Here is a 22,189-nt window from a genome sequence, read left to right as displayed (position 1 = left end):
ATCTTAATTTATGTTGATTACACACTCTGGCTTAAGCAGGAAATAAAGCTGTAAAATATTTACCTAATTAGTGCTTTGTCGCTGGACTTTAGGACCAATACTCTGTGTGTCCTCTTCCTGACTAGGACGTTTCCCACTGCCAAGACCAGTGCCTGTGGAGCTTCTTCCTACACATTAAAAAAAAAAAAAGTATGTTTAAGATAGGAAAGGTGAAAAGAACAGTATGCTTGAATGCTTCATTCTTACCTTGCTTTAATAGATGAGTTTGCTGACTGTCTCCATGAGCATAATGTAAAATACCACTCCCTTGAGTACAACCTGTTAGTATTTAAAAGACAGTTTTAAAAGACAGTAAAATCACTTAAGTAAATTCCAAGTTGTATGTATTAAGATTACAAATCTAATTTTTAGTATTTGTATTTTGTTTTTTAGAATTAATCCACAATGCTTCATAAGAACCAAAAATCATATGCCCAAATCAGGAAAACTTAACTTGTCCTTAAATTCAGGGACACAGAAATGCTGACTATTCCAAGGAAAAATCACTGATAATCATTTTCTAAAGAACATTTCTTTACTGGATGACAATGATTAGACACATGACCATGAAGGCAAAACACAGGGCATCAGTAAGATACACAGCCTTTCTTCACCTCCTCCTTCCTCAGTACCGATGTAAAACACACGTCCTTGGAGATAAGAGAATAAGCGTCTGTCAGACGACAGCTAAGCAGTTCACACAAGGAGGAGACACAGACGAAGGTGCTACCCACCCCACCATCTTCCAAGGAAAGTTTCCTAGTTCCTTTAGCTCTCAATGTTCTTCTCCCTTGTTTCCTACTGCACGGGGAGGCAGCATCTTAACAATTTACCACTTACTTCATTTATTTTTTTCCCTTTCCACACTCCCATTTAGACTCCAAGCTCTTTGTGGCTTTTATGTCTTCTGTTTTTTGAAAGCCTCACAGTACCTAGCTACAAAGTATGTTATTGGCAAATATTTACATATTTAGACTACTTTCAAATTTATTAATCCTACCATAAAACATCATGTGTATAAATTTGTGAAGCTAAATCATTCCAATTTAACTTGCTAACATGATTAGTTTTGCAGATAACTTCAAATATTGAATACAGATCTGAACTAAGAAAGAGTATGTACCACCATCCCCCAGTAGCCAGGTAACTGGAGTGTGTTGCTTCCTACCCCTCTGCTGCCTGCCTGTTAGCTCAGTGTTTCACAGAACTTCTGTCCCTAAAATTCAAGTGTGGAGACAAAAGGCAGTCTGTGAACTGCATAAGAAATGTGATAGAACTTTTGAAATGATTCCTTGTTAAAGTTTATTTTAAATTGTAGGAGACTTGGAGAAAGAACATTTCTGAAGTACACTACCATCAACAGCAATAATTTGAATGTAGGCCAAACACGTAATCAATTCTTTAGTTTTATGAACACCACACATGGCATTACATTTACAGGGGCGGCCCAGTGGTACAGGAAAGAGTATGAACTTTAGGACAAGTTAGACTTGGATCTGAGTCTTAGCTCAGCTACTTACTAACTGTGGGATCGTGGTTAAGTTACCTAACTCTTCTAGGCTTATTTCTCCAATCACAAAATGAGAATCCTACCACCACTTCTCCAGGATATTGTGAGTATGTGGCAAAAATTCCTCATACACAAAAGTTGGCAGGTAAGATATGAGTGCTTTCATTCCTTTCACCCTAAGCTAACTGTTGATGCTCTCAAAAGTATGCAAAATATTTCTGAATTCAGAAGAGTTCAATTTGTTAAAAGATTTTATTCTTTTTTTTTTTTTTTTTTTTTAAGATTTTATTCTTAATATCAAATTTTGAGTATCTGACATAAAAAACAAAAAAAAGACCTGGAGCTGACTGTGACTCAGATCATAAACTCCTTATTGCCAAATTCAGACTGAAATTGAAGAAAGTAGGGAAAACCACTAGACCATTCAGGTATGACCTAAATCAAATTCCTTGTGATTAAACAGTGGAAGTGACAAATAGATTCAAGGGATTAGATCTGATAGACAGAGTGCCTGAAGAACTATGGATGGAGGTTTGTGACATTGTACAGGAGACAGGGATCAAGACCACCCCCAAGAAAAAGAAATGCAAAAAGGCAAAATGGTTGTCTGAGGAGGCCTTACAAATAGCTGAGAAAAGAAGAGAAGCAAAAGGTAGAGGAGAACAGGAAAGATACACTCATCTGAATGAAGAGTTCCAAAGAATAGCAAGGAGAGATAAGAAAGCTTTCCTCAGTGATCAGTGCAAAGAAATAGAGGAAAACAATAGAATGGGAAAGACTAGAGATCTTTTCAAGAAAATTAGAGTTACCAAGGGAACATTTCATGTAAAGATGGGCACAACAAAGGACAGAAATGGTATGGACCCAACAGAAGCAGAAGATAATAGGAAGAGGTGGCGAGAATACACAGAAGAACTATACAAAAAAGATCCTCACGACCCAGATAACCATGATGATGTGCTCACTCACCTAGAGTCACACATCCTGGAATATGAAGTCAAGTGGGCCTTAGGAAGCAACACTACAAACAAAGCTAGTGGAGGTGATGGAATTTCAGTTGAGCTATTTCAAATCCTAAAAGATGATGCTGTTAAAACGTGCTGCACTCAATATGCCAGCAAATCTGGAAAACTCAGCAGTGGCCACAGGACTGGAAAAGGTCTGTTTTCATTCCAATCCCAAAGGAAGGCAATGCCAAAGAATGCTCAAACGACCGCACAATTGAACTCATCTCACACACTAGCAAAGTAATGCTAAAAATTCTCCAAGCCAGGCTTCAACAGTACGTGAATTGTGAACTTCCAGATGTTCAAGCTGGTTTTAGAAAAGGCAGAGGAACCAGAGATCAAATTGCTAGTATCCGCTGGATCATTGAAAAAGCAAGAAAATTCCAGACAAACATCTACTTCTGCTTTACTGACTATGCCAAAGCCTTTGACTGTGTGGATCACAACAAACTGTGGAAAATTCTAAAAGAGATGGGAATACCAGACCACCTGTCTTGCCTCCTGAGAAATTTGTATGCAGGTTAAAACTGGACATGGAACAACAGACTGATTCCAAATCAGGAAAGGAGTATGTCAAGGCTGTATATTGTCACTCCACTTATTTAATTTATATGCAGAGTACATCATGAGAAATGCTAGACTGAATGAAGCACAAGCTAGAATCAAGTTGCCGGGAGAAATATCAATAACCTCAGATATGCAGTGACACCACCCTTTATGGCAGAAAGTGAAGAAGAAATAAAGAGCCTCTTGATGAAAGTCAAAGAGGAGAGTGAAAAAGTTGGCTTAAAACTCAACATTCAGAAAACTAAGATCATGGCATCTGGTCCCATCACTTCATGGCAAGTAGATGGGAAAACAGTGGAAACAGTGAGAGACTTTATTTTGGGGGGGGGGGGCTCCAAAATCACTGCAGATGGTGACTGTAACCATGAAATTAAAAGACGTTTGCTCATTGAAAGAAAAGCTATGACCAACCTAGACAGCATATTAAAAGCAGAGACATTACTTTGCAATAAAGATCCATCTAGTCGAAGCTATGGTTTATCCAGTAGTCACGTATGGATGTGAGAGTTGGACTATAAAGAAAGCTGAGTGCCGAAGAATTGATGCTTTTGAACTGTGGTGTTGGAGAAGACTCTTGAGAGTCCCTTGGACTGCACGGAGATCCAACCAGTCCATCCTAAAGGAAATCAGCCCTGAATATTCACTGGAAGGACTGATGTTGAAGCTGAAACTCCAATACTTTGGCCACCTAATGTGAAGAACGGACTCATTTGAAGAGACCCTGATGCTGGGAATGATTGAAGGTGGGAGGAGAAGGGGACGACAGAGGATGAGATGGTTGGATGGCATCACCGACTCAATGGACATGAGTTTGAGTAAGCTCCGGGAGTTGGTGGTGGACAGGGAAGCCTGGCATGCTGCAGTCCATGGGGTTGCAAAGAGACGGACACGACTGAGCAATTGAACTGATTTTTGGTTAGAACATTTGAAAATTGAGATGATTCAAATGTCCAATACATTCTGACTTCTTCACATGTATTAAGAATATGTGTGGCAAATAACTATATATATATATCACAAAGAAAACCATTACAGACTAGGCTTTGTAAGGAAAAAACTCATGCGTAAATTGACTAGCGTCACTATGCATGTGTATGATAAATCTTTTGGCCACATTCACAGGGCCTCTGACCCTCTTAATTAATTACCTTATAGTTAATATATACTTAAAGAGAATAAAAAATAATGGGCATTCTGAAAATATGACATCTGAGTTTCATTTTATCGTTAATATTGCTCTCCTCATTCAGTTTGCAAGATCTTTTACCCAAATTCCACTATACACAATGATATTTTCCATCTCCGTTGTTGTTTTTCAGTCGCTAAGTCACGTCTGACCCTTTTGCAACCTCATGGACTGTAGCCCCCTAGGCTCCTCTGTCCATACGATTTTCAAGCAAGAATACTGAGTGCGTTGCCATTTCCATCTCTAAAATGTCACTGATGGAGTAAGGGAGTGTGTATGTGTGTACATGTACGCATATATACAAGGAACCTATTACACAAATTTTAGATAGAATTTTAAAAACATATTATAGTGAGGTACAATAAACAATATATTTTATTATTAATCTCTCTATGTTACTAAGTACAGAAATTTCCTTGTTACTTACTTGCATTGCTGCTACAACCTGGGATATTTTCTCCAGGAGAATACCCCATGAGGCCTCCATTCCCATTAGGATTAGATGGCACTGAAGCAAGAAGACCTAAAGGGAAAAAATTTCCTATTAAGTTATGATCAAGATGAAATTCAAGGATGGGAACATAAACAGCTGCCTTAGAAACAATCAAAGCCATTTCCTGACATACCGAGTCCTCTGTATCGTGAAAGCTGCTGGTAGATCTGTTTCATCCTCTCAATATTCAAACGGCTTGCCTCAGCATGGTTCACCATTGGTTTAGGATAATTAACTCCTATCAAACATTTGGCTACCTTTTGAATACCTTCAGGTGCATTCCAGGGATCATAGATATATTTTGCAGGGAAGCCTCTTAGAACAGGCAAATAACGCCTTTTAGGAAAAGGAAGAAAAATTATTAATAAAATGAACTGTAAGCAAATTATAACACACTATTTATTAGCTATGAATGACCCAAATCAAATCAATACCATTTAAATGATTTGTTACCCTTTTCCTCATCTCTGCTGCCCATCAGGAGTGGGGAATACCTTAAGCGTTGTTTAAGTATGACAAGCTCTTCCTGGATTAGCTATTTCAAACTGAATAATAATCATCCTTGATTTACCTGATATAGTCTCCATTGGGATCTGTTCTCCTACCAAAACCAACAGGGCAATAGCAGTGAAAAAACTGTTGGAAAAAGGAACTACAAGACAGCCACATCCAACTTCCAGCATTTATGCTCCAATCTGCATCAAGCAGTAATTCTTCAAATACCTTCAGAAGTAACGGTAATCAATTAGTTTGCACACATATATTTCTCAAAGCAAGCATTTTCCAGGTATCTGTAGATCAAAAGTCAAGGTAAAGAAAATCTAGCACTGAACTATAAAATTAAACATTCCAAAGTTAGTTTCCTTATCTATGTTCTATCCTATAATGAGTTATTTCAGGGAAAGAAATATATTAGTACTATACAGATTTCTCAATAGAATTTGCCATTGTAAGTTTGGCAGTGTTATTGGAAAGGGGAGGGTAAAAATTATTCAAGTCATTGATTTAAAAGGGTAAGTTATAAATTCATTAAGTGTGTGCTATGCATCTATCTCATGTATGACTTGGTGCTAGGAAATAGAGATGTAAAAAAATAGGATCAGAAATGGTCTTTGGAAAGGGGAAATTTATGATATAGATAGGAAGGTAAAACATATTTAAGTCCTCTTATATATACCCATAAGATGATGTCACAGAATGTGGTATGCATCATATTACATAATAAGACTAAAAAGCTATGGTGTTGAAGTGAGGCAAAATGATTTATATTTTAAAATTTATAATACAAAGATTGCTATTTCTAAGACTCTTTGGTGAATCCTTTATGTGACAGAAATGATCACCTATAAATATACATCAATCCACTAAGTCCAGAGTATTAAATTTTAGAGTTCCCTTGATGGGTAGGCTGATTTAGCCACTGAAATGACTTCAGGTTAACTGACTTCAGGTTAATGCAGTCTGATTATGCCCAAAAGTTGCCTCTATAGTTAAGAATTAAACGCTTTTCTATTGAAAAAAAGAAACAAGACTATAAATGAACCTATATAACTTTTAGGAACTGTTTTATATACATACATATATATAAAAGGTATAGAAAAAGGTATAGAGTTCTTCAAAATAAAGCCATGCTACATTAGCTGGAAGAACACTTACCTTCATTCCTTCTTCCCAACTAATCCACAGGTCACCTCGTGTCAGGAAACAAGCAACTGCATGTCTGGCTAAATGATGAATCCAACCCTCCTGACGAAGCTGCGTCATGATGGCATCAATCCATGGAAAGCCCGTCCGTCCTTCTGCCCATTTTGCTAAAGCCTCAGGATTCTTATCCCATGGAATCTGAACACAAATGGGGTTTCCTTCCATTTTGTCAAAGCGTGGATTATTTGTTGCTGCTGTATAGAAAAATTCACGCCATAATAGTTGCCCATAAAGGGAAAGGGGAGGAGAACTGTTCTTCTTCACCTAAGATTAAAAAGCAAAGAAGTATTATCAGCAATTTTTTTAAAGTATTTTTTAAAAATGAGCTCCAGTTCTAGATAATACCTTTTTGTAGAGATCTGTCAGTTTGAAATAAAAGAGTCGACATGACAAACAACCAAATCGGAGATAAGGACTGAGTCCAGTAGGGCTAGCGAGCAGGGAATTTGCATTCATTCGAGGTCTTTCAAAGTTTGCCACCCAAGCCTGAAAAAAACACAGAGAAATTTATGTTGACTGCCTTTTCCATTTTAAAAGACTGTTTGAAATTGAGCTTTTCAACAATGTTACATAATCCTTGGGGAATAAAATCTCATTTTTTCAGCCACAAATGACAAGTTTTAATAAAAAACAAGATAAAAGTGAGTATTCTTTTGTTTTAGTCATCCTCATGCGGCAAATTCCTAACACAAGGTTGAGAGCACCTTCAACCTGTCTTTCTGACACTGAGATAAATGTGAAACAGAAGAACTCTATCCTAGCTTTAAAGTCATCAGATACCAGCTTACACACAAAGCATAGAGGGGTAGTACTGATAGTAGCTAAAGAGGAAATAATCAGAAGAGGAGGGAGAAAGGTATTTAAATGAAGACAGTTGCTAATCTTCAATTACATTTGTGCTATTTTAATTATTTTAATTATTTCTCTTAATCCTTCTTTTTCAACAGCCTATTTTTTTGTTTTAAAAAAAGAGTGAAATTATTTTTAAAATGACAGTTTGACAATATAAACATCATCTGTATTATCATACTTTTCTTTCCAAATGCCTTTCCAAACGTGTAAGTGCTTCAGTTTCTCCACCTGGCCACACTGCAGAGGGTAAGCCATCTGTATCAAAACCTAAAAAAAAAAAAGGAAATGGAAAGAGATGTGACAGCATAAAAATGAAATGACGGCTCTGGATAGGTCCTCACAGATAAATGATATATAACATGGTCTCTATCCTTTAAGACATGTATCTTAAGGTGATAACAGATAGACCATGAATTAATAGCATACATAAATAATACACAGATTCATCACTTTTTAGTTTAAGCTTTCTTTTTCCTCCTTTCTTTTCCTTTTAGTGCAAAATACATATCAAATTAGAAGTGGGATTTTTCTTAATGGTTTATTAACTCTTGAGCTCCACATGTATTATTGCTTACACCTACCTAGTTCTTCCAGTGACGGGACTCCGTATTTCTCATCATGGTCATCAGACAGAGGAGTTGTGCACTTTTCTATCACTTCTGAAGTAATTGTCTCTACTGGTATTTCTAGTGGTTCCATTTTGCTGATGAGAGTCTGGAATCTTTTATAGGTAAGAGGTGGTTGACCACCATTTAGTTCTATGATCCTATTACAAAAGTTAGTAAAATGCTGTTAGTACTTTAAAAAGGACAATATAATTTGATAAACTTTGAAAAGTCTTAAAATCAGAAAATTAAATGAAGATAGTAAAAATGAAAACAAAAATGAAAAATCACTTCTATTTTCTATTGTGTATGTTTTTGTTAAATGTCAACATATGTATCTTACATATATCTTTTATATTTAATTCTGATCAATAATTTCTCAATTAAGTAATACTAAAAGGAAAGAGCCTTGCCAATGGTAATCTGAATTAGATACAATTTGGGAGTAACCCATTATTCTTTTTCATGATAGCCATCTGCACTTAAGATTTCAAGGAGAATGTTAGCTTCTTATAGGACCAAGAAACTTATTAAAACAATTAACAAATCTAAAAATCATTCTCTTCATTTTATAGACATCTATTAGATGTTGAAAATATACAGCATGCAAATATCAAAACTTTTGTGACAAAGAAAATTAAGCATACATGAGTGGGAAAAAACAAGTGGGTAATAAGCCTAAAGGCAAAAACAAAAAAATAATATATATGGAAATGTAAAAATATTTTGCAACACAGCTCAAAGAAACTTGTAATCATCAATAAAAACTAAACCAGGCCAATATTATATCAAGGAGTAATTAGCAAGTTTTATTAATTAGGATCCTATATTACTATAGTGATAATTACTTGGTATTTTCTATTGTGCATGTTTTTGTTAAATGTTAGCATATGTATCTTATGTATATATATTTTTTTCTTACGTATATATTTTATATTTAATTCTGATCACTAATTTCTCAATTAAGTAACACTAGAAACAAAGAGCCTTGCCAATGGCATTTATTGCCAAATTAGATACAATTTGGGAATAATGAATTATTCTTTTTAACTATAGCCATTTGCATACTAGCATTTAGGCTTCATAAAAAATTATTGGTAAAATCACACTTTATCATTTTATGGATCAGAAACTGAAGCCTCAAGAGAATTTAATAAACTAGTCAAGATCACATAACTAATAAATAGCAAATCGAGATTTTCTTAATCCAAATAGAATAAAGTTTTCTCTATACCACATATAATGGTGAATCAATTATATGTATGGAAAGTAACCACCATAAAAACTATGCCCTGCTTTTAGAAATTTTGCTTTGATGTAATTCTTTGAGTTTATACCTAGGATCATAATGAAATCTGTCCACTATAATGATCTACAATGATACTTACTACTGAGGACATTATATAACAGAAGCAAAATAAAAATCTTAGAAAAGATATTTTCTATATGCTACATTTTTATATGATAGATTTATATAGTAAATATTCACATTCAGTCTAACAAACAATCCAATTTTATACATAACACTGAGCTTCCCACTTTAAGCAACTGCCCTTATTTTGTTTTGCCTCCTTGCTATCAGCTCTCTAAGGTTAAGAAATATGGTAAATGAGCAGGCAAGTTTATTATCAAAGGATATATGACTTCTGGCTTAATAGGAAGTAAGACTCTTGCCTCAATCAAACCACAATTTTTTGTACAACTGGAAAAGTGGAATAAAATAGCTTGTCATGTTACAGAATCAGCTTTATTATTTTGATAAAATGTGAAAATAACTTAAAAAAAGTAAAATAAAAGGTACATAAATTATGAGATTTCAGCACTTGTAAGGATGACAGTATGCCAAAGGTTAATGTTAACAAATCTTATGAATCCTCAAGTCTTACAGCACGTATTAATAAAACTTCCTAAATTTAACCTAGACCACAGAATCTCTGTTGGACAAAGCATCATAAAAGACTGATATTTCATGAAGTATGCTTTGAGAAAGAAGAAATCATACTATTGTTCAGAGGACTACCTAATATTACATACAATTTGCATATGAACTCAAAATTCAAACAGACTAGATATACACACATAAAATAATTTATGACAAGCATGTAAAATATACCAAGGCACCTGATGACTATGTATCATATAAACTATAAAATTAATACTGCTGAGAGCCCAGAATGGCAAGTTAGTAGGCAGAGCTAGAACAGTCAAAGATAATTTTGTGATTCTTTTAATAGTTTTGGAACTGAAATTCTGAGTGTTTTTATCTTATGCACTTATGTCTTTAATTTTGGCGTCTGTCTTTGGGTAAACAAAAATTACAGAAGTTAAATAAAATGCTACAGGTTTGAATTAATTTAATTCTCCACAATTCTATTATGCATGTTTTTATTTTCACTTTTGAACTTAAGTCCCACAGTACATTGTCTTTGTACTTAATACCACTTAAATGTACACTTCAAAATGGTTAAAATGACAAATACTACGTTATGTGTATTAAAAAATCTTACTTGTCTAGATCATATAATGTGTGTGATATTCGTACAATTACTTCTACTCCAGCTTCAGTAGCCAGTTTCTTAATAGCTGCATCTCGTTCCTTTCCAAAGGGCTCAGAATCATATTCAATTGAAAGTTTAGTAATGTTCCATTCCTAAAGTAAGAGAAAGGAGCAAAAACATACATAAATTTTAATGATTATTTTTTCTACTATAACAACACAGGCTGGAAAAAAATGAAAAGCTCCAACTCTACATATCAAATGATTATACTACTTTGAATATACAGAAAGAAAATGCACAATTTATAAATTCAAAATTATGTAAATCAGAAATGCATACTCACTAAATTTCAGGCATTATGCTAGGCATTATACAAACTAGCAACATGCTTAACCTAAGCTTCCTACATTAAATGTGTTTGTATAGCACTTTACTTGTTCAAATAATTTACACTTACATTATCTCATTTGTTACTCAAAATAATCCTCAGAGTTTGGCATTTTGGTTGCTAACTCCATTTTGCAGATAAGATTATGTTGAAAATTCAAGAATTTGTTCAAGTTCAGAGAGAGCCATAATACCTGACTTTATGTCTATTCATTCTAAGACTTGGTTCTTTTTTTTTAAAATTGGAGTATAACTGCTTTCCAGTGTTGTGTTATTTTCTGTGGTACAACCACATGCATCAGCTATACTCCCTCCTTCTCGTGTCTCTGTTCCACCCACTCCCTTATCCTCCCAGTCCAGGTCATCACAGAGGACTGAGCTGACCTGCCTGTACGCGGCAGCTTCCCATTAGCTACTTGCTTTACACATGGCAGCGTATACATGTCGAAGCTGCTCTCGCAATTCATTCCACTCTCTCCTCCCCACCTTGTGTCTGTAAGTCCATTCTCCATGTCTGTGTCTCTGTTCCTGCCCTGCAAATAGGTTCATCAGTAACATTTTTCTGGATTAATATACGATACTTGGTTTATTCTTTCTGACTTAACTTCACTCCATGACATTCTAGGTTCATCCGTATCACCACATATGACCCAATTTTGTTCCTTTCTATGGCTGAGCAATAGTCCATTGTATATATGTACCACATTTTCTTTACCCATTTATCTGTTGATGGACATTTAGGTTGCTTCCATGTCCTAACTACTATTAATATAAACCTTTGACAGTTAATGTGGCACAAGCTGCTCTGCTGAGGTATTGTTTTACAATGTTTTACTTCTGATTATCAAGAAGTGTTAACTATGGAAAATACAAACACACTTATAACAAGAGCAGATACTGAGTGCCAGGTGCTGTATTAATAAGTCCTGTAAACCTTCTTACAATCACTTTCAGTGAAGAGACTGTGACTTAATGGAATTGAGTGACTTCCCAGGGGGATAGTAAAGTTTTATTGTTTTTTTAATTCTAAAATCTACTCCGATATACCTTACAAATAAAAAAAATTCACCTGTCATTCTACTATTATTTAACTGATTACATAGTTAACAAGTTGTACTTCTCCAAACCTGTACAGATTAGACAAGGGCTATTTCCAATAGTGAGTTTTTTTTTTTTAAATTGCTATTATAAACCTTCCAGTATATACCTTTATACATAAATCTTAAACATTTTGGGACATTTATCTCATTTTTTCTAGAAATAATTTTTTGAAACACAATTAATGGATACAATAAATTACATTTAAAATTTTGACAGATATTGGCAAATTTTCCACCAGATATCCTGCACCAATTTACACTCTCAGTAGTAGTACACCAGTATTTTAAAAACCACTAATATATACACACAGCATACACAGGAAAATAATATCTCATTAAAATTTTTTTCATTTCTTGAAAGTCTTGGAGAATGGATACAAAGTTGTCAATAGCTGTTATCTTTGCAGAGTAGAATTTAGGAATATAAATAATTATTTTACACCATGTTGTATTGTTCATATTTGTTAAGTACAATCATGTACTGTTTTTGAAATTTAAAAATGAAATTAAAATGAGAATAGGAAAGAAAGCATTATATTTCTTTGTTTTATAGTGAGAGGCGGTATAGAGTAGTAGTTAAAAAACAAAGGATCTAAAGTCAAACTTCTCAAGTTCAAAGACTGGTTCAACTATCCGTGCAAATTTCTAAACCTTCCATGCCTGTTTCCTTATCTTAAGATGGGTAGCATGTAAGTAGAGTGCTTAGAGAGTACCTAATATATAACAAACATTATGTGTTTATTAGAGTAAAATGAAAAAAATAACATTTTTTTTGTTGTTGTGAAAAGATTAAATTGAGAAAAGATTAAATGAGACAATGTATGTAAATTATTTGGAACAGAAAAGATGGTGATGCTGGGAAAGACCAAGGGCAGGAGACGAGGGCACCAAAGGATGAGACGGTTGGATGGCACCACCAGCTCAGTGGACATGAGTTTGAGCAAGCTCTGGGAGACGGGGAAGGCTGGCGTGCTCCAGTTCACTGGGTCATAGAGTTGGACACGACTTAGCAACTGAACAACAACAATGTAAATTGTTGAGTACATAGTTAAGTCCTCAATGAATGACAGCTGTTATTACTGTTATTACTAGCCATTTGTCATTTTTTTCTTTACGAATTGCAGCTTATGTTTGCTTAGGTTTCTATTGCAATTAATTCTCTTATGGATTTGTACACTCATTTTTAATGACAAACTTTGTCACATATGTCACTTCCTAAACAGTCTGTAATTCTATGATTTTTTTTGACAAATAATTTTTTAGTTTTTGGTTAGTAAATGTTGGAGCTTGAAACAAGTCAGTAACAGTCCCTCCCCTTTTCCCTTTTTGAAGAGGAAGGGAAATATAAGTCAGAAAACTAAACGTAAGACTATAACCCACCCAGTCTTCCCAGGCAATTGAAAGAAAAACAAAAGGAAACCAATGGGACCTAATCAAACTTACAATCTTTTGCACAGCAAAGGAAACCATAAACAAAATGAAGACAGCCTACAGAGCGGGAGAAAATTTTGCAAATGATACAATCGACAAGGGCCTAATTTCCAAAATATACAAACAGTTCATATGACTCAATATAAGAAAAAACAAACAACACAATTAAAAAATTGGCTGAAGACCTAAACAGACATTTCTCCAAACAAGTAATACAAATGGCCAATAGGTACATGAAAAGATGCTCAACATTGTTATTAGAGAAATACAAATCTAAATCTAAACTACAATGAGGTACCACCTCACACTGATTTTGCTGGTTAAAATGGCCATCATTAAAATGTCTACAAATAAATACTGGCAAGGATATGGTTTTTCCAGTAGTCATGTATGGATGTGAGAGTTGGACTATAAAGAAAGCTGAGCGCTGAAGAATTGATGCTCTTGAACTATGATGATGGAGAAGACTCCTGAGAGTCCCTTGGACAGCAAGGAGATCCAACCAATCCATCCTGAAAGAAATCAGTTCTGAATATTCATTGGAAGGACTGATGCTGAAGCTGAAACTCCAATACTTTGACCACCTGATGAGAAGAACTGACTCATTGGAAAAGACGCTAATGCTGAGAAAAACTGAAGGCGGGAGGAGAAGGGGACAACAGAGGATGAGATGGTTGAATGGCATCACCGACTGATGGACATGAGTTTGAGTAAGCTCCGGGAGTTGGTGAAGGACAGGGAAGCCTGGCGTGCTGCAGTCCATGGGGTCGCAAAGAGTCGGACATGACTGAGCAACTGAACTGAACTGAACTGGAGAGAATATGGAGAAAAGGGAACCCTCCTACACTGTTGGTGGGAATGTAATTTGGGATAGCCACTATGGAAAACAGTATGGAAGTTCCTCAGGAAACTGAAAATAGAATTACCATATGATCCAGTGATGTCTCTCCTGAGCATATATCTAGACAAAACTCTAATGAAAAAGACAGACCCAACTCCATGTTCACAGCAGCACTATTCAGAATAGCCAACACACAGAAACAACCTAATCACCCATCGATAAATGGATGGATGAAGAAGATGTGGTACATATATACAATGGAATACTCCTCAGTCATAAAAACAACAAAATAATGCCATTCGCCCCAATATGGATACAACTAGAGATTATTATACTAAGTGAAGCAAGTCAGAAAGAGAAAGACAAATACCATACATATCACTTATGTGTGGAATCTAAAATATGATAAAATGAATCTATCTACGAAACATAAACATACTCATGAGCACAGAGAACATACTTGTGGCTGCCAAGGGGGATGAGGTTAAGGGAAGGATGCAGTGGGAGACTGGGGTCAGCAGATGTCAGCTATTATATCAGAATGGATGAACAACCAGGTCCTACTGTATAGCACAGAGAACTATATTCAGTATTCTATGATAAACCATAATGGAAAAAAATATATAAAGAAGAATGTATATAACTGAATCATTTTATGGTATAGCAAAAATTAATACAACACTGTAAATCATATATATATGTATACACACCACATTACTAGTAAAGCTGAACTGGAAGAAATATATTAGGTTTAAGTACAGGTAAGCTTACAGATTTTTCACCACTGAATTAAACAGATTTAGCTACCCAAGGCTAAACAGCACGTTCCTTTTAGTGTGGCCTGCCCCTATAAAATTTATCACATGGAAGAAAGGAATAGTACATGTACTCTCTGCAGCTGAAGAGGTGAAAAGGTATGATCTGACCAATACTCACCTAATTCCTTCTATTAAACTCACCAGTGAGATCATTCACTTCTTCCCTGGGGATAAATTAGTGGACATCTCTCCACAAGAAAAATGAAAAGCTAGGGAAGAGAAGATCCCCTAAATATTAAATGTATTCATTCATATTCCAAGTATTTATTAAAATTCTTAGCTCCTATTGTAGGTCCCTCCATCCTAGCACTTACTGAAGACTGGCAACACGGAGGGAAATAAATAATTAAATATATATACTATTAGGAAAAAAAGGATGTTATGATAGATAACATGGGGGTGAGGCTAAGCTAGTAAGTTAGTTATCTACTCTTAATTACACTAGCTAGACTTTCAGTAAAGTGGTGAAAAGTGAATATCCCTGCTTTGTTCTCTATCTCAGGTGTAAAGCGTGTTTCACCATTAAGTATGCCGTTAGCTATGTTTCTGTGGATAGCCTTTACCAAGTTGATATTCAGCAATTTTCTATTGCTAGTTTACATAAAGGTTTCTAAAAAATTACAAATGGGTGTTGACTACTGTCAAATGCTTTTCTTTATCACTAAAATAATAATACCTTTTCCTTTACTAATAGGGTATATTAATTTATTATTTTATAACATTTAACCAAATTTGTATTCCGGAAATAAACTCCATTGATCATGCTGCGGCTGCTGCTAAGTTGCTTCAGAGTGTCTGACTCTGTGCGACCCCATAGACGGCAGCCCACCTGGCTCCCCTGTCCCTGGGATTCTCCAGGCAAGAACACTGGAGTGGGTTGCCATTTCCTTCTCCAATGCATGAAAGGAACAAGTGAAAATGAAGTCATTCAGTCGTGTCCGACTCTTAGCGACCCATGGACTGCAGCCTACCAGGCTCCTCCGTCCATGGGATTTTCCAGGCAAGAGTCCTGGAGTGGGGTGCCAGTGCCTTCACCATGATGCAGTATTATTTTAAAATACTGTTAAATTCTCTTTGTTAATAATATTAAGGATATCTGAGTTTGTGTTTATGGGGGACACCTGGCTATACTTTTTTTCTTTCTTGAAAGTTCTTCATCAGATTTTGGTATCAGAGTTATGCTGCCCTCATAAACAAGTTCAGTGTTCCCAATATTATCCTGTTTCCTGGAAGAGTGTTATAAGACTGGTATTATTTCTTTCTTAAATATATGATAGAATTAATAAGTAAAGCCATCTGGGACCTGGAGTTTTACTTATTGGAAGGTTTTTGATGATAAATTCAGTTTTGTAAAGAGAGGGCTATTCAATTTTTCTTTTTTTTCTTCTGAAATTTTAAGAAGTTGCACTTTTCAAGAGTATTTTTCATTTCATCTTAGTTGTATAATATATTGACATTCAGTTCACTTCAGTCGCTCAGTCGTGTCTGACTCTTTGCAACCCCATGGACTGCAGCATGCCAGGCTTCCCTGTCCATCACCAACTCCCAGAGATTACTCAAACTCATGTCCATAGCTTCAACTAGACTGACCTTTGTTGGCATAGTAATGTGTCTGCTTTTTAATATGCTGTCTAGGTTGGTCATAGCTTTTCTTTCAAGGAGCAAGCGTCTTTTAATTTCATGGCTGCAGTCACCACCTGCAGTGATTTTGGAGTCCAAAAAAACAAAGTCTGTCACAGTTTTCTTTGTTTCCCCATCTATTTGCCATGAAGTGATGGGACTGGATGCCATGATCTTAGTTTTCTGAATGTTGAGTTTGAAGCCAACTTTTTCTCTCCCCTCTTTCACTTTCATCAAAAGGCTCTTTAGTTCTTTTGTTCATATTGACACTATGTTCTTTAGTTTATATTGACATTATGACATTTATAATATCCTTTATGTTTTTAAAGTTGAGAGACAATCTAGTGATGTCCCCATTTTTATTCCTGATAAAGGTAATTTGTGTTTTCTCCCTCTTGGGCCCTGATCAGTATTGATAACAGTTTATCAATTTTATTAATCTTTTCAAAAGAAAACTGAACTCTGACTCAGAGTTCAATCAGGTGACAGAAACCACATTAGTAATTTGAACAGGGAAAATTTAATCTGAAAGAACTGTCAGCAAGTAAAAGGTGGTCGACAATGGTAAGGAGTAGAAGAGGAGTTAAGGCTATACTGTCTTAACCACTAGCCACAGATACAGAAGCAGCTTCTGAGCATTTGAAATGTGGCTAGTTGGAATAGAGACATCCTATAAGGATAAAATATACTCTGGATTTCAAAGACTTCATATTGATATAAAAAAGGTTAAAACAGTATAGTTGTTTTATATTGATTTTATATTGAAAAGATAGTATTTTAGATATATTATGTTAAATAAAATATATCTTAATTAACTTCATGTTTTTCTTCTTTTTAAAATATAGATGTTAGAAAATTTTAAATTACACATGTCTGTTGGATAGTACTGTTCTAAGCAGCTACCACCTCTAAATGAAGGGAAAATAATTAAGCAATGAATTAAGAAAGTTTTCTTTCTTCCCTGGTTGAGATTCACACCTCATTATGAACAAGGTGTGCTGCCTCAGGTACAACCATCCCTATAGAGAAGAAGCCTGCCAAGGGGCTAAGACCACCAGGGAAGTCTCTGATAAACTCTTTAAATGAAGAGTTTAATATAGACTATTTACATTTAATATAATTACTGATACAGCTGTGCTTAATTTTACCATGTTGGTAAGCTGTCCTTTTGTCCATCTTTTCATTTACTCCCCTGTGCTCCCTTGTGCTCGGTCGCCCAGTCATGTCAGATTCTGTAGCCCCATGGATTATAGTCCTCCAGGTTCCTCTGTCCATGGGGTTTTGCAGCAAGAATACTGGATTGGCGTACCATTTCCTACTCAAGAGGATTTTCCAAACCTAGGGACCGAACCCTTGTCTCCTGAGTCTCCTGCATTGGCAGGCAGATTCTTTACCACTAGCACTACCTGGAAAGCCCTCTGTGCCCCCTAGCTACCTTTATTTGAATGAGAGATATTTTTAGAATTCCATTTAATATTCCTCTATTAACTTTTTAGAAATAGAACTTTGCTATTTTAGTCTACCTTCAAATAATATATTACAATTGAATGCTATTAAGAATTTACATATACTTTCATTTATCTTTTTCCTACCTTATGTGATCCTGCAATAAATTTTATTTCATATGTGTGTCAAGTCCCAAGATACTGGTATTATTCCCTACAATTTATCAATATTAGTTGGTTTTAATCTGTCAATGGTCTTCCAAAAATAAGACATATGAATGTACATGACTAAAAATAATGAAAGAAGAGGTCTTTTATATTTACCCATGTATTTAGTGCTCTTTCTTCTTTCCTACAGATCCTGTCTTTAGCCTAGAATTATTTTCTTTCGCCTAGCAGAATTTCCTTTAATATTAGTATTTTTTATAGTATAGATATGATGAGAAAAATTATTTCTGCTTTTTTGTGCCTAAAAATGCCTTCATTGTACCTTCTCTTTTTTAAAAAATGAATGTTTTTGCTAAGTAAACAGGGCTATTTCTAGTTTTTTAAAGCTGCCACTCCATTCTGTAAGAAAATATTGAACACTATTATCATGGTTCCCTGAATATAACTTTTATCCTCTAGCTGCTTATAAAATTTTCCATCTTTGGTTTTCAGTTAATTGATTATGATGTGACAAGATGTGATTTCCTTTTTATTTATGTTGTTTGGGGTCTGCTGAGCTTCTTGGCACTGTAGGTTGATACCTTCCATCAATTTTGGAAACTCAATTATCTCTTCAAATATTTTTTTTCTGTCCCAATCTCTTTCCCTCTTTTCTTTAGGTCTACAAGCACAGATATCTTAGGCCATTTTCTATTGTTCCAGAGATCTCAAACACCCTACTCCCCTTTTAAAAAATTTTTCCTTCTCTTTGTGCTTCAATTGGGATACAGACTGTCTTCAAGTTTACTGATCTTTTTTCCTGCTCTGTTCAATCCAGATATCCAATTAATGAATCCAATTAATGAATTCTTCATTTTGATAGTATGTTTCAGTTCTAAGATTTTATTTGGTCCTTTTTAATATTTTCCATTTCTGTATTAAATTACCATCTCTTCACATCGTTTTCCACCTCTTGACTAGATTCTCTACTATCCTTGTTGTTGTTCAGTAGCTCGGACATGTCCAATTCTTTGCGACCCATGAACTACAGCATGCCAAGTTTCCCTGTCCTTCACCATGTCCTGGAGTTTGCTCAAACTCATGTCCATTGAGTCAGTGATCCAGGCAGCTCATCCTCTATCATCCCCTTCTCCTCCTGCCTTCAATCTTTCTTAGTACCAGGGTCTTTTCTAATGAGTCGGTTCTTCATATCAGGTGGCCAAAGCATTGGAACTTCAGCATCAGTCCTTCTAATGAATATTCAGAGTTGATTTCCTTTAGGATTGACTGGTTTGATCTCCTTGCAGTCCAAGGGACTCTCAAAAATCTTCTCCAACACCACAGTTCAAAAGCATTAATTCTTCGGCGCTCAGCCTTCTTTATGGTCCAACTCTCACACCTGTACATGACTACTGGAAAAACCATAGCTTTGACTATACAGACCTTTGTCAGACCTCCACTATCTGTAGAATAACAATTGTAAAGTCCTTTTTTATCCTAATCCCAAGATCCGCATGAACTGTAGGACTGTTTCTGTTTCCTTTTACTTGAATGCAAGTTATATATACTTGCTTCTTCATGTGTCTCATAATTTGTGATCATATGACAGACAATGGTATAAAAGATTAGAGACAGAATAAACAATATTTATCTCTAGAAAAGTACAGAGTCTTTGCTCTGACTGACAGAAGTCAAATTGATGGAGTCTGTAATTGAGCTGGGTCTGGGCCTTGTTGCCGCTTTACTTACATTTCATTCACCACTGGCTTCAAATATTTTGAAGGCAGGCAGGATTCAGATTCTCCTTCAACAGAGCTTAAGATCTCAATAGTAACAAGACTCCAGCTGTCTCTCTCTGCTTTACAGCTCGGGCACTGGCTTTATAAACTATATGACATTTCTCTTTGCTTTGCTGTCTACCCAGCAGCTTTGCTTGCTGAGGATTTCTCTTTGTTTTCCAACCCTGTCCCCTAATTTTCTGCACTTTTGGAGGCATCTTTCTACACTGATGTCCTGTCGCCAGCTTCAGAGAACAGCTCCTTTGCACTAGGTGAATTCCTAGTGCATTTAAGAGGGATCCCTTTCAACCCTTCTGCTTCACCCCAGCCTTTGCCATGCTGCCACTGGTGCTCCATGAATGCACTGAAGAAAAGTACTGGAGAGTGGGTACAAACTTGCTCTGTGACTAGGGCTTCTTTTTTTTTTGACTAGGGCTTCTTGGAATTCTAATCTGCCATGTCAGCACACGTATTTATTACCACAAAGACTTTGGTAAAATTTCAACAAGTTTCTCTTTACTCTGAACTATGGTAAATTCCCTTCTCTTCCTGCTGTGATGCCAGGGGTGTAGCCATGTGTATCTTCTTTCCCATGAAAGGCCCATCATCTAATGGAACTTAATTTATTAGGTTTATTTGTGTCATCAACTCTCTAATAGGTTAAAAACAAACAAACAAAAACTCCATGATACTATGACATATTTACTTTCCTCACATTATTAAGATAGGAGTGAATGGTCTACTGCAACTCTGCACATCTTAATCAGAAGTGGAAGTCTCTATCTACTCTTCACAGGTTTTATTTTTTATTTTTTAATATTTATTTATTTATTTGTCTGCACTGTGACTTAGTTGTGGCAAGCGGGATCTTTGGATGCAGCATGTGGGATCTAGTTCCATTACCAGGGATTGAACCCAGCCCCCCTGCATTGTGAGTGTGGAGTCTTAGTCACTGGACCATCATCAGGGAAGTCCCAGCATAGGTTTTATTTCAAGCAACACATGGTTAACCTTTGCATTTCAACAGTAAATATAACAATAAGATTGTTGTAGTATTAAAATATTTTCAAGTGAAATAAGTATACATTTCGCAATTTTAAGCACAAAGATTCCTATCTGTTTTTGTGTATCACAGTTATTTGTTTAACCACTCAGAAGGCATAATATGAACCATTAAATGGATATAAAGTTCTTACACAGTCACGAGTAATATTGTGAAAATAAGAAACATAAAATTGTAGAGCAAAACAAAGTTATAAATCACAAACTTCCTTGGAGAAAGCATTTAAAGTAGTATAATTACATTAAAAAGTGTTAACTCACAAAATAACCAAAATATAATGAAGGTAAAGGTCTAAAAATTTCTGTCCATCCATCCATTACCCCTTCCTTTATTAAATAAATCTAGCTTCAGGGTTTTAAACAGAATTTATATTTAAGGTTGCTAAATTTACTGCAGACTTCTCCCCTGAGCTCTGGAGTTGAATGACACTCAACAAACACATTCATATGTCCAAAAGGCATCTCAAACTTAAAATGTTAAAAATAATGAACTCCTAATTTTTCCCATGGCAAAGAAATGCAAAAAGGCAAAATGGTTGTCTGAGTAGGCCTTACAAATAGCTGTGAAAAGAAGAGAAGCGAAAAGCAAAGGAGAAAAGGAAAGATATTCCCATTTGAATGCAGAGTTCCAAAGACTAGTAAGGAGAGATAAGAAAGCCTTCCTCAGCGATCAATGCAAAGAAATAGAGGAAAACAACAGAATGGGAAAGACTAGAGATCTCTTCAAGAAAATTAGAGACACCAAGGTAACATTTCATGCAAAGATGGGTTCGATAAAGGACAGAAATGGTATGGACCTAACAGAAGCAGAAGATATTAAGAAGAGGTGGCAAGAATACACAGAAGAATTGTACAAAAAAGATCTTCACGACCCAGATAATCACGATGGTGTGATCACTCACCTAGAGCCAGACATCCTGGAATGTGAAGTCAAGTGGGCCTTAGAAAGCATCACTATGAACAAAGATAGTGGAGGTGATGGAATTCCAGTTGAGCTATTCCAAATACTAAAAGATGATGCTATCAAAGTGCTGTACTCAATATGCCAGCAAATTTGGAAAACTCAGCAGTGGCCACAGGACTGGAAAAGATCAGCTTT

The 22,189-nt window shown here is 35.6% G+C and overlaps 1 protein-coding gene across 2 annotated transcripts in view; it reads right to left on the bottom strand.

Annotated features, from left to right (window-relative positions):
* The window catches only part of CRY1 (cryptochrome circadian regulator 1), an 86,117-nt gene that overhangs the window by 1,783 nt on the left and 62,145 nt on the right, over window positions 1-22,189 (bottom strand). For both annotated transcript variants that reach the window (XM_043880607.1, XM_043880606.1), the window contains exons 3-12: window positions 10,471-10,613; window positions 7,940-8,124; window positions 7,537-7,625; window positions 6,852-6,992; window positions 6,459-6,770; window positions 5,374-5,525; window positions 4,936-5,138; window positions 4,737-4,832; window positions 247-318; window positions 64-167 (exon numbers count right to left, since the gene is read on the bottom strand). In XM_043880607.1, coding sequence (XP_043736542.1) covers window positions 64-167; window positions 247-318; window positions 4,737-4,832; window positions 4,936-5,138; window positions 5,374-5,525; window positions 6,459-6,770; window positions 6,852-6,992; window positions 7,537-7,625; window positions 7,940-8,124; window positions 10,471-10,613 — 1,497 coding nt within the window. The remainder of the gene's footprint in view (window positions 1-63; window positions 168-246; window positions 319-4,736; window positions 4,833-4,935; window positions 5,139-5,373; window positions 5,526-6,458; window positions 6,771-6,851; window positions 6,993-7,536; window positions 7,626-7,939; window positions 8,125-10,470; window positions 10,614-22,189) is intronic.

This window comes from Cervus elaphus, chromosome 22 (genome assembly GCF_910594005.1).
Source record: "Cervus elaphus chromosome 22, mCerEla1.1, whole genome shotgun sequence".
Classification (NCBI taxonomy): Eukaryota; Metazoa; Chordata; class Mammalia; order Artiodactyla; family Cervidae; genus Cervus; species Cervus elaphus.
This window is presented reverse-complemented; position numbering and strand designations above follow the sequence as displayed.